Consider the following 13,467-nt stretch of genomic DNA (forward strand, 5'->3'; position numbering starts at 1 on the left):
GGTTATCTGCTACTTGTTGATATCCGCTTCCTGACGATCAAGGGTGCGGCAATGCAAGGCGGGGGCCGTGAAGACGGGAATGCATTCGACGCGCCTGCATAGTGGTTCCGATTATACATAGCCGCGCACGCTGGCAGCAGGCCCAGGCCAAGGGCGAATTAGAGTGGGACCCGGGATACCTTGGTGCATCGAACTTTGGCATGTCGAAAAAGTACTCGCGCGTCGACTACGCTACGTAACGCTTTCGGTGAGACCCTGTCCAATTAACTCGCGCTTACACCTAGTAAAACAATTGACTCCGGTTTTCTATTTTGGAACATTTCGATCATGAAGATGAGAGAAATACAATATATTCAGTAATTTTCCACACTTAGGTGAAACCTACGACGGTGCAGGTTTCCTTCAAATGAGGAAACTCACCACAAAAGTGTTTTTCATCCATCATTTCACATACACCTTGAACTGTAGAAGGGTGATTGAGATAAAATGGACTGATATAGAGAGAAACGAGAGGGTTTGCCGAAGATGAGGAGAAGAAAGGCCCCTATTCGAGAATAACACGTCACAGGAGAACTAAGCGCGAAGTATATATGGTGGGAAAAAACTAGAGCGGGATCTCTTTCGAGGAGGATCAAGGGAAAAGGACTGAATTCTAAGAGGATAAGAGGGAACAGATACATAGGAAAGGAAGAGAACCGGCGTAACATTGGAAAAAATGGAGAGGAGTAGAGTGTAACTGATCATAGGACATTAATATAATGTGAGAATATAGTGGCCATCCGACTCAAAGACACCAAAAGACGCAAAACTGTGCCGAAGATGCGATGCAAAGGGACGTAGGCAGTGAAAATGGGATTGTGATTATTTTGGACCGGAAATACGTCACAATTCAGTGAAAATAGGATAATCATATCTTGAGAAAGTTTGAAACAGCATCCTACTTCTTGCTTATCTACAGCATCTTTAATAAAAATGGCAGAAAGTTTTATCTGAATTTATAATCTTATTTCTAATGGAAAAACTAAACAAAGACGGTTTTGTACATCCTAATAAATCGAAGAATACATATTCTATTTATTTCACACGATATGTGCAATTTTGTGGTATGGTATTTGGAGGAGGCGACCGACAGCTGAGGTCATTTGCACCATGAGGGAAGGGTAGGTAAGGAAGGGAGGAGAGAAACCCGGCGTCGGTATTAGCCTGCTCATAACGAAAGGCGCCAAGGGGACCACGGCTTAACTTCCCATCCGACGGACGGAGTGTTGCGCTTGAAATGTCCTCCACACAACATTCAAGCAGGAATCGGGCAGTGTCTGAAAATTCTCTGCCACTGCCGGGATATGTGCAACTTTTTCATGCGTAAAACAAAATATACAAACGATGAATTCATCATCCTACTTAAAATGAAAATATGCGTCCTCAATCGTGAGTTAAAATTGCGAGTTGATTTATAATTTTTCTAAAACGAAATTTTAATTTATTTACTAGTAGTGCGGCTACTTAATTTCTAATACGTTAAAATATCCCTCAAATTAAACCCGAACGAAAGGGTAAAACGGATGGCTGCCGTGGGCATGTACATACGTAAACCAATACCATGATTGCGATAACATATGAATGAATGAATATGCTGTCATTACGAGATATAGTTGATTTCAACGATGATCCAAAGGAAAAACAGACTATCCAAATATCGTTATTTTTTTCTTTCAATATTCCTTCATGCAGCTTATGACCAAGAGTAATTTACTCATCGCGTGGCAACAATAAGAACTGGTTCTGTATCTCCGTACGACAGAAGTTCGTAATATTGCATTGACGAACACAAAGCCGAAGATTGGAATGAACGAACGTAACCATTGAGTTTTTCACTGACGCCTCGATGGTGCTGGTGCGCGTGAACCATGCGTTCCTCCAAAATCCTAGCCGTCGCTTTGTATTTGTTAATACAGATTTACTTTCTGAATTCACGCAAAAATAATCGAACAGTCGCTCTCATCACATTTGAAGGTGTACTGACACTTTCCAATGGGGTAGAGAGCCCCATCAATGCCCCCAAAAAAAGGAAACCTTACCCTTAAATATGTCTCCTAAGGCATAGCACTATAATGAAATGCTATTAAATAGTATTTTGGTGAATTCACTTTCAGGGGTGAATACAATAGAGAGAAGTAAGTGGCCGCACCATTTATAACAGAAGTATCTATTTACAATTAGAAGTACACCTACTTTTTGCATAACTTTGTACGAACGTAAACGTGCAAGCGTAACACACATACCGTGCCTAACTGGAGCGTACCCTCGATAGAATGTTTTCAAGCTCGTACATACCCTTCCCCTTCGCTGGTGGCGTGGCTTCATCTCGGCCCCTGCGGAGTGCCTATATCCTCACAGGCGTAGCACGTGCGCACTGCGGGCAGGGTGCATTTCAGGAAAAAAGCAATACTTCCTCGATCGGAAAGGCCCTCCTCGTCAATAGGGTGGTATCCTTTTATTTTTCTATTGCCTACATCGAAAGATTATTACTCCTGGAGTACGCATTTCACGTTTTAAGATTTTTAAATGACGATATCTATTTTTCGCGATTAAATGAAAAGTGAAAATTTTCAAGCGCGCGAAAACGCGACGGCTAAGTATGAATGATGGGAAAATCTCGTGTGACGTCATTCAGGTTCCCGCTTCCGCCTTGTGAGGTGACCTTGGGGCGAGAATATGTGCGCCGCTGAGATGCAGGCTGCTAGCAGGTAGCGCATGGCTTAAAAAAGGATTATTAATACCTTATCAAACGAAGGAAACTTTCCGACCATAGGCAGTTTTAATTGGTGATTATTAAGAGATGTTTCCCTGAGCTCTGTGCCTCATGCATGCATTGGTAATCTTAGGCAATGTAATACTCCTATCTACTCGGATAGAAACTAGGTCCCTGTGACGTCACGTGGAGTGGCATGGCATGGGCGCCAATCTGGCCTTTTTCAAATGCGGTTAAAATTGACCATTAACATTCGTCTAAACTGGGATTTCTAAAACCAAATAATTTGTATATTATGAATACACTAATGGCGGGTAACGAATCGCATTCAATGCCTTTCGTTTTCGTTGTTGAAGGGAACTACCCTATTCATTCTAGGTCTTCCCGACGGAGTGCAACCAGCGCTCGTCATTTCATCAAGGTTGAGTCATTTCTTCGGCACGTCCTCAACAAAACAGAAAGATCAAAAGTTGCAGCCCCTCAGTTCCATGCTATGTGAACTACTGACCTAATTTTCAACAACGAAATGCCTGCTTCAAAATAGAGATATTATGATAATTTCCAGCGTCTACCACGAACGGGAAGACAGCGAACTGACTCGAAGTGGCACAGTAAAGAATTCTGCGTCATCACCCTATATGCAAATGGCAAAACTACCTATTTACATGTTATTATGCTAGAAGTCAGAGTATTTAATGACACTTTGTCAAAGGGCAGGGAAAGAGGGTTTGGAATTCGCTGCATTCACAGCAAAATCGCCTGAGGTCGTAGAGAATTGAGCCCATGGCTTCTCTTCAGTCTAGAAAAAGGCAATGCGCTACAATGCCCCCGCTGAACTCCTAATCTCGGAACCGTGTATTCAGTCCCAGTCTAAATTAATACAATTGAAATGAATGGAGCAAAGTCGTGTCCTCAATTGTGGAATACGAAGTTTATCATAAGTGTTCCTGCCTTTGAGGAAAAGGATATATTTTCTGTACGCGGGAAATAGGATACGTACCATAGAATTAGCTCACAGTGAAAATGTCACCATAAATGAGCATTTAAACGCTATTTCCTGAATAGGTCCAACCGCTAGCATGCTTAAAACGATGGACTTCAGTCAAGGAGGAGGTACTTAAACTTAGTACCCATCGGCTTGGATAAATACGAATAAAAGTGTATTAGGCTTAGTCACAGCGGAAAAAGTTCCAAAAAATATCAACTGATTACATTTAACCTCCGTAAAAATGAATCAATCAAAGCTAAAAGTAACGTCTCTGGAAAAAATAACAGATACAAGTCGAAAAAAAGAACTTTGACGTAAAATGTTATTTTTTCAGTCACTCCACCAAATACCTAATCCTAAATTAACCTTACTCGCACTGACGATAAAATAAATCACACTTCAGGCTCAACAATAATTTATTTAAGTTTCACAAAAAAGTAAACTTATAACTTATCTTTGAGTATTGTCGTATAAGTTCAGTGAATTCCGAAACTTGTTCGACCAATCCATTCAACCCCTCTTTTGTTAGGATGCATTCGTCTGGGATTATTCACTGCACTCTCGCGCTACTACCAAGCCAAATACGAATAGGTAAACATTCACCAAAATTTAACAAACCATTATGACTGAAGTTAGTTTTGAAACAGCTATTGTAAAATATTATCGAATAAAAGTTAACTTTCATGAACATTTACGATACATTAAATATTTCACTACATTTTTAACGATTAATTTTAATCCTTAGTGCCAACTATGGGCTGAGCTGTGAGGATATATTTCATATCCAGACCAAATTAACAACAATTTCAAGTATCCACAAAAATATGAACAAAAAACGATTAAAGTTCTAGCGTCTGGTGCCATAATCAAGAAACTTTTAACCCATTAACAAGCATTTAAAATTAATGGAATGAAAATTTCAAATAAAACAACTGCGTTCCGAACTGTAGGTTATTATAGGAAGAGTCCAAATGCAGGAAAAAGAAGTTTTACCCTCTCCCGACGATTATAATCATCTGGCCCAATCGTCTTCCGGGCAGGAATATCTATTTGAGTCCAGATAAACACCTTCGATAATGTTTACACCAAGTGATAACTGCACAACATGATAATACAAGTGAATTTTTTCCACAGTCCCTGCACGAAATGGTACGTCATAATGTCAGTCAAACACGGCTGATTCCCAGTGGGATTTGATGCTTTCCCAGCCTTCACAAGATTTTCGTGTCCACCACCGGACTAAATATTCCGTTTTTCACCGACCTGAAGCAGCACGAATCGTTTTTCGACCTCCGGCATCATCAGCACGGAGAGACGGAGAGAACTTGGATGGCTTCGAAGCATCCATTATTAAGGAAATTTTAAAATCGGTGGTGGATCAAAAGAGATTTTTTTAGGGTTCCGCCATGGCTCAGCGATTCAGCGCAAATAATTATTTACAACTTTTCGAAAGGAAAATTAAAAACAGAAAACAAAGCTTCCACAACTGGCATCCTCGTGATGTGAAAAGGCAAAATTGTACTCCATAGCATCCAAAGTATTCAAAGCATATCTTTAGACATAGGCATTTTTCCGGCAATCGGAGTTGACCGTGGTGCCAATTTCAATCAACCAACATACTAGGGGTAACCTTCGAGATGTCCTCGATTGGGACGTCAGCTACACAGTAAATTTGCAAAACAACCGCGAAAGTAATACGGTGAGCTGCCCTACATTTAATTTTTCGCGACTCTTATGCCATAATTAAACGAGAATATTTCTTTATGCCGACCCCACATTTCAATTTCCTCGACGGTCTGCAATTCGTACTCACAGACAAGTTTTATGTCGTAAAATTAGTAGTTAAAGAAAACGTTTATTTTCAGATGGATTTTCAATATAGCCTATAAAGCCTAATTTGTTGTGTGACAAGCGAATGAGCATTGAACGCGAATGACATCGCACGTCACGAATAATTAATTATAAGGACACTGACAATGCTTCCCTGAACATTCCTTAAGATGACGCATCACCACTGCTCGCATTTCTGCTCTCCTCGGGGCTAATAACTCATTTAAAACTTCACCTGGAAATTTTCGGGGCAAAAGCAGGAGACCATTGTCAACATTCGCCTGGCTCTCGAATGTGAAATTTTGAATTCGGTGATTTCTTAAATGTAAAATTTTTTCAAGGGTCTATTCACCCGGAATATTACCATGGGAGTTTTGAAAAAGTAACAGGTCACCAAAAACGACAATATACGAGCGAGTGTGGCGTCATCTACAGAGACAAATGAAATTTATGATTTACAAATGTAATTAACAAAACAACATGCTTGGGATGCGTAATTATTTCCAGTGACAATCGGATAATACGCAAGGCACTATCCAATGAAATTCGCACAAAAGTAACATTCATTTCGTCTCTCCGAGGAACTTTTCTTCACAATTCGCATGGCCACCAGTCGACCGGACGTATGTATTGTCATCTCCTGCGGCGAACTACTCTCTTGTACCTTCTGCTATCCTCTACAAATGTTTAGGGAACATAACGTAAACATGTGCCAATATTTTCTTGCATCTATAACATAAAAACTTAACCCCCGAGAAGATACCGAGGAAACTTTTCATTGTTCAGTTTCTACACGCAAATTTTTACTGGCGTTTGCTCTGAATACCGAGAAGATTTCGAGACGATAGCGATAAAAGTTTTAAACCGGTAATACGACACGAATAATGACCAGCCGTACTGGAGTGATCGTTCCCATCACAATTCCAAGGGTATTGGCCCGAAGGTGGAGAACGATTCGTGCTCCAAAACGTCGGCGATAACTTGGGTAGGGTACAAAAGTTTCAACGCGGCGTGAGACCCGAATGCGTGACCTCCTTCACGGGGCAGAAGATCGCTCGAGGACTGACTCGATGGAGCTTCTTCCGAGGACAGAGGGAGAGCACGGGTGTGGCACGGCGAGGATGAGTGCGGCGAAGGAGTGTGCATGGCGTATGGAAGATCACTCACTCGTCGAGCGTTGATGGAAAAAAGTATGGAAATGAGGGAATCCGTGTGTAAGAAGGCGAAGGACGGGCGGGCGGGAGCGCGCGCGCGCGGAGCGGAGGCCAGCGGTCGAGGAAAAGAAACCACGAAAATACGAAGGAGGCGGAATGAAGAAGAGAGGACAAATCAGGCAATGCGACGGCAGCATGAGATGGAGCCTATTTCGGTGCAGGATGGGTCCTAAAAATACCGCCAAAGGCGCAAGGGGGGATGAGTGAGTGTGTGAGAGAAAGAGAGAGGAGGCTGGATGGAGAGTGGGAGAATATTAGTGAGTGTGTGTAAGTATGCATATATACATGTAGGTTGCATTCGAAGGGAAGGAATCCGAGAGCCAATGAGACTTGAAAATTGAATGTTAATAAAGAAAAATGCACCCCAAGAGGATGTGATGACGGCTGATTAAGAAAATGCAAGTTTAAAAATGTGAACCATGCCTAAAATCTTGTTCGTGACTTCACTGGAGCTCACACAAACAACGCCATGCTTGGGAATAGATAATATATGAATTTGGTCCAGTGGTGACATTTGAATGTCCACGTGCGTCCCGTGGGAAAAAATACACTGAGAGGCGATTTTCAATTCAATGGTCGACAAAATTCATCTCAGTAATTTTAACCAAACATATCAAAGAAGAACAGCAGGTATTTCGTGCACATAATGACGAAAAAACCACAACGGTTGGATAAGCAAGAAGAGGCTTGCTTTAGAAGGACTTGGCTGGTGTGCAATCTCTATCTTACGACTAGCTTTTATCTTTGAGTCCAGGAAGAGGAAACACTATTTCCTTTCGTTAGAAAGAATTCCTTTCACTCACTTCCACAGAGATACCCCTGAGAAAAACACGAACTTGAGTCCATAGATTTTAAAGGGTATGGTTGGACGATAATTAACGACTGATTAAAATGGTCACAAAACTGCATCAAAAACTAAAAATTTTCTCTATAGCTGAAAAATGTCACCGGTTATGCCATGACTACATTACCAAAAAATCAACAACCTTGAGGGATCTAACCGACAGTACTGAAGTTAGACCCTGGGGGGGCAAAATGCTGCGGCAAGTCGGGCCTTACCTTGTTGAGCGGTAATACGATGAAGGCTCCACCTCCAGCAGATTCCACTATGATGGCAAGAAATTTTGGATTCACAGCACAGAATGTTGAATCCCATGATGATTTCGATACCCTGATGTTGTCGTAGCATTGTTCTCTCTTCAGGGCTGACCCATACACATGCCGGAATTTACTGCTACGTACTACTCGGAAAGACATCTAGAAAATATTAAACGAAAATATTTCGTCAAATTGAAAATAATAAGTAACTTTAGGCAATAAAGAGACCCTCAAAATGAAACTACCCCGCAATGAAGGCTAATACAGTGATACATGGAAGTCAAGGCGGAAAATACAGACGATTATGTGATAAAATCGGTTAATTATTTATGAATTTGTAGAGTATAATACATTATAAAATAAATTTAGCAATAGTTGACCATCATAAAATGTGAAACCCAAATGCATAGCGATAAAATTTTAAGAGTGCACACTGTCAACACAGTAATTAATATATTTATCAAACAATGAAGTAAGTATGCATCAAAATTATGTAACAAAACTTTACACCTTACCTTAATGTACGATTGTAAACACACTAAATATCACGTTAACGAATGTATCGGTGTCATAGGGACTAATTACTTTGAATTCACTCTCCAGAATCACACGAAGGGATAAGGCGGTATTGGACTACAGAAAACCCGACGAACTGGAAGTCAAACGGAAGCAGCACCACACTTCCTTATTTGGGTATGTGAAGGAAAGCCGTTTGAGCTGAAATATGGAACGGGATTCAATTGGAAACCACCCTATTAAAATTTTAAGTGCAAATGCGGAGTATCTGACAGCTGTGATCGATTTAAGCGCATGTATTAGTCAAATTGGTAATATTTACATTCTCAGCGAAAACATTTCGTTTTTCACCTTTTAGTAATGACGCGTATTTCCGGTATGGTGTTGGCAACAATTTGGAACGTCAACTTTGTTTTTAAACGATCTCCTGTGAAATAAATAATAATGACATACGTCAGTAAGAATTGGGATATCAGAGGCGCAAAGTTTATTATCGTAAATGTGGGGTAGTGGTGAAATAGGTTTATCAATTCCTTCATTCTCCCAATAACAGTGTTCATACCGACGATGCTTTGCATTCATGTTGGTGGAGAACCATTCTTAGTAGTATTTCAGTGATCGTGGGTTATTTTTGATTCCCTAGTTGTCAGTGTTATATCAATAATTTTGAACAATGGCCAACTTGCTGTCATCGGTCAGACGTACAATAAGGGGGCAAAATTCTACGTACGAAGATCTTGATGGCACCTCTGCTGAAGGTAATGACAGTAATTCAACATTGAGACCCGAAATTCTTCAAGATGATTTCAACGATAACGTTACTGATCCAGACATGGAAATAGAAATGTCCACGGTTTCTGTTGTTCCTGATGGTAAGTTGACGATGAAGCCCAATATAATTTCTTTGAGTGTTCATTTGTGATTAACTTCTGTATTGCGCATTGTGCATTCCCTTTTCTCTTTAGATACATTTACGGTGACACAGGCAGTTAATGCTTTTGGATTCGGTAAATTTCAAGTTAAACTCTCCTTATTCACTGGGCTGTGTTGGATGGCTGACAGCATGGAAATGACAATTTTAAGTATTTTAGCGCCAGCCCTACATTGCGACTGGCATATCAGCCAGTATCAGCAGGCATTAACGACTACGGCAAGTAAAACATCGTGTGAATTTTTGTTTGAAATCGCGTACTCTTATTTTTTCATGGAGTTGCATTATTTACTATTTTTCATTTATCAATGAATTCCAGGTAGTCTTCTTGGGAATGATGCTAAGTTCAACATTTTGGGGAAACATAAGTGACAAGTATGGTAGGAAGCAGGTAATTAACTCCTAAGTATGACATCCACTTGATCTACTAGGTCCAGGTTTTGTTTTCTTGTCATATAAATGATGCTTCAATATATATTCATTCCTGTAGGCATTGACCATTTGTGCTGTTCTGCTGTTTTACTACGGTCTTCTCAGCTCGTTTGCACCGAATTATCTTTGGATATTATTTCTGAGAGGACTTGTTGGTTTTGCCATTGGATGTGTGCCTCAATCGTAAGTTGGAAGTCATTGATTTTTCAAAGTCAACCATTGTTATTCTCCTATGTGCACCAGCATGCCTTGCGATTTGGAATTACTTTAAATTTATTATCATTGAAGTTATACTTTTATGCTTGTGCTCTTTGGCGTGAATAATATCCACTGATCAGACCAAAATATTTTCTAGTCATCACCATTTTGTCACCAAATCAAAGATACTGGGGTATTTTCTACAGAGTAAGCATGTGGACCTTGAGGATCAAGGGTCTTAAGTTTTAATGCAGTTTCAACTGCATTTAATTCCATGCTAAAGTTAATTTGAAATGTATGGCTATTCATTGTACCAAGCTTATTGCTAGTATTGCCTTTATTCTGTGATACTAATTGCTGCAGTTCATAATATGTGGGGAAGTATGACATTTCAATGAAGCTGAATGAAGAAATATATGTTTAAACGGAATAACCGTCCATGTTAAATTTTCCCTTTTATTAATTATGTGAAATTGTTGCTCAGTCAAATTCCTAATGTGAAACTGTTGGGAGTGCATACAGATTTATAATTGCTTGGCCTGAAGCACATGACCATTTTTACTATCCCTGGTGAGGTTTATTTCCAATTTTAAAAGAGTATCGTTTATTTAGGTTGCTTTTGAGATAGCATCAGTGATTGGGATTCATATAGCTTTTTCCAGCCCATGATGCCACTGAAGACATTCCTAAGAGTGCATTACGATACCTCCACTGCAAAAACGCTCAACAATCGCCCACCGAATCAAATCCGCTCACCTTCAAGCGTGGAGAATAGGAGATTAGTGTTTATGCTCCGGACACTGCCAGCTGAGCGGATTCGTCTTGTTGGGCTACTAGATGAACGGATTTGATTTGGTGGGCGATTGTTGAGAGTTTTTGCAGTGGAGGTAGTGATTTAATCCAATAGGATTTCAGAAGAGCATAGAGCGTAATTTCAGTGGATTGGAGATTTAAATTGAAGAAATGAGCAGAAGAGGTTGTAAATGTGGGAAAGGGAAGGGCAGGAGTAACTTTTTGATTTAAAAAATCATCAGTCAAGCTATCATTTTCACAATGCAAGAAAAGCTGTCATTGCAGTCAAGTTTGAACAAAGGTGTTACGTATCAAGTGCCAGGTGGGGACAGGTCTGAAAAGAAACCGCCCATAGCCAGTGATGAAACAAATAAGCATGCAAAGAAAGGGAGTATGGAATGCACAAGTGCTGAAAGGTGCCTATTTTTTGTTTTTTTTATCATTATGATTATCCGATTGGCAATGTTATATGGCAAGGCACTTGTTGTGTGGGTTGTAGGAGAGCAATTGGCCAAGGGACATGTGTAGTTGACTGACCTCTCTTTGCTCCCCTTAATCTGTCATGGTACATACATCTCTGGGCGTCTTGATCATAAAACTGTCTCATAGAGGGGATGAAAAAATGGCTGTGATTCAGGCATGTTTTAGTGGAAGATGCATCATCATTTTTGAATTGCTTGATTATTTTCAGAGTTACTTTGTATGCTGAATTCCTGCCCACCAAGCAGAGGGCTAAGTGTGTCGTTTTATTGGATGTGAGTTTTTTTCTGAGTTATTTCCTTCCCAGATGTATGCAATGCACGTTACATTTAAAAAAACTAGTCGAGGTTAGATCTCAGTGCATGTTACATATTTATCATTATTCATTAATGTATGTATGCCTCAATCCCCTTGCATAAAATTATCTGCATTAGAAGAGAACTGATTTTTTTCATCAACTTGGGAAGGTTGGGATGATAAGGACCATAATTTTCCTTATTTTGAGTGAATTGATTACCTTTAAATGAAATATACAATGTTGTATTAATCGTTGCCATATTTATGTATGACCGTGATTTCTAGAAGAAATAATCTAATTTAAATCTAATTTAAATATAGTCATTTAAGCGATTATGTAATTTATTGCTTGTGTCCCTAGGCAGTCTATAGGAAAATTTATTACCGTATTTCTCCAACTACAATCCCCCTCCCCTAATTTTGAAGCTTCACTTTTGGGAAAAGTTAAAAAAATGTGTTTGAATATTGTTCCCCCCTTTACTTTTACCTTAGGCATTTTTGGAAAAAAGGGGGGACTATATTCAGACATATACAGCCATCCTCATACCCTGCTGTGTAATTGGCTAACAGCTTTAGTTCAATGCTGTGTTAGTTTATTTTTACCTCTATAAAGCTTCTCTTGTTTTAATTTGCATTTTTAATTTAATTTAATTTTCTCAATAGAGGCCATTGCATAGGAAAAATCAGCAATTAGTGCAAATTAGGATTAAGTAAGATATTAGCTTCACAGCTCCAAACAAATGTGTAATAAATTTTCAAAGTTCATAGAAAAAATTAACATTGATTGGACGCTATCTACCAGCCATCTGGCAGAGATATTGAAATATTATTGCAATATATTGAAATGGATTGGAGTTGTTTCTTAGCCACATCAATGTCTTTTCTGGAGTTTTCTTTTCAATTCCATATTATATACTAGTTATTTTTCATTCTGATGTGCTTTTCTCCACAATTCGATGTTAGAACTTACAAAACATGGATGCAAAGGGCATGAAAAAAGAATAGCTTGGGCACTGCACATTCCAAAGTTTCACCTTGATTTTCCCATTGATTCTAAATTACCCTATCCCCATGCTAATATATACCAGGCTCAGGTCTGTTTTATTTCACGGATACCACCTTCAACGTGTGGGTACTGAGATCTCATGATAAGTGTTCTGTATGGATAGTTTTTGTTAATTTTTTTAAATAAACCAGCCATTATAATGAAATGGCCTTCAATTATGGGATATCACTGATATATTGTAGGATAATGAGGATGCAATCAAATTCATTCAAAACTTATTATGAAAGCAAATCTATCGCTCAAGCGAAGCCATTTGAAGAAAGTACTGTATTTCTCCGAATATAATCCCCCCCCCCCAGTTTTGAGGCTTCAGTTTCGGGAAAAATTATAAAAATGCATCTGAATACAGTCCCCTCTTTTACCATCGGCATTTTTGGAAAAAAAAGGGGGGACTATATTCAGACAAATACGGTAATGTCCTTGTGATCAATTGAATATGTGTAAAATGATTGGATATACTGGAGTTTAAATTTGGCAAACAATGTGTTCATTCACCTATCTCCTTGCATTGTTGATTTTGATTGAGATTGAAGGATGAAGAAACCCATAATTTTCTGTTTTTTTGGTCCTCTGGTTGCTTCTCAGCTACTCCTTGAGCATTGGCCTTGTGTGATTTGTTGTTGTTTACATTCTTTTGAGAGATTCTTTCCCTCTGTAAGAGAACCAATGAGGCAATGAACTCTAATGACGGTCAAATTTTCAAAAGTGGGAGGTGGCTTTTGTTTTCTTTTTCTTATTTCAAACTTATGAGAAAATGGCTCTATGTGGATGATTTATTTTTTTGTCTCAGCTTTTATTTTACTTCCATCATTTTCAAATTCTTTTGATAAATTTTGAGCGAGTGAATGAGTGCTATCATTTCAATTGATTCTG

General features: G+C 39.2%; 2 protein-coding genes across 3 annotated transcripts in view; one reads left to right on the forward strand and one right to left on the reverse strand.

Moving 5' to 3' along the window:
* The window catches only part of LOC124156598 (coronin-6), an 86,223-nt gene extending 77,610 nt beyond the window's left edge, over positions 1-8,613 (reverse strand). Inside the window, exons 1-2 of the mRNA XM_046531238.1 lie at positions 8,398-8,613; positions 7,844-8,041 (exon numbers count right to left, since the gene is read on the reverse strand). Coding sequence (XP_046387194.1) covers positions 7,844-8,041 — 198 coding nt within the window. The 5' untranslated portion in view covers positions 8,398-8,613. The remainder of the gene's footprint in view (positions 1-7,843; positions 8,042-8,397) is intronic.
* A 133-nt stretch (positions 8,614-8,746) lies between these two features.
* The window catches only part of LOC124156599 (synaptic vesicle 2-related protein), a 29,437-nt gene continuing 24,716 nt past the window's right edge, over positions 8,747-13,467 (forward strand). For both annotated transcript variants that reach the window (XR_006864356.1, XM_046531239.1), the window contains exons 1-5: positions 8,747-9,270; positions 9,364-9,548; positions 9,649-9,720; positions 9,820-9,944; positions 11,443-11,506. Coding sequence is in view for 1 of the 2 variants with exons in the window: in XM_046531239.1 (XP_046387195.1) it covers positions 9,072-9,270; positions 9,364-9,548; positions 9,649-9,720; positions 9,820-9,944; positions 11,443-11,506 (645 nt within the window). In the remaining variant the exon portion in view is untranslated. The remainder of the gene's footprint in view (positions 9,271-9,363; positions 9,549-9,648; positions 9,721-9,819; positions 9,945-11,442; positions 11,507-13,467) is intronic.

The sequence above is a fragment of the Ischnura elegans genome, chromosome 3 (assembly GCF_921293095.1).
Source record: "Ischnura elegans chromosome 3, ioIscEleg1.1, whole genome shotgun sequence".
Lineage (NCBI taxonomy): Eukaryota > Metazoa > Arthropoda > Insecta > Odonata > Coenagrionidae > Ischnura > Ischnura elegans.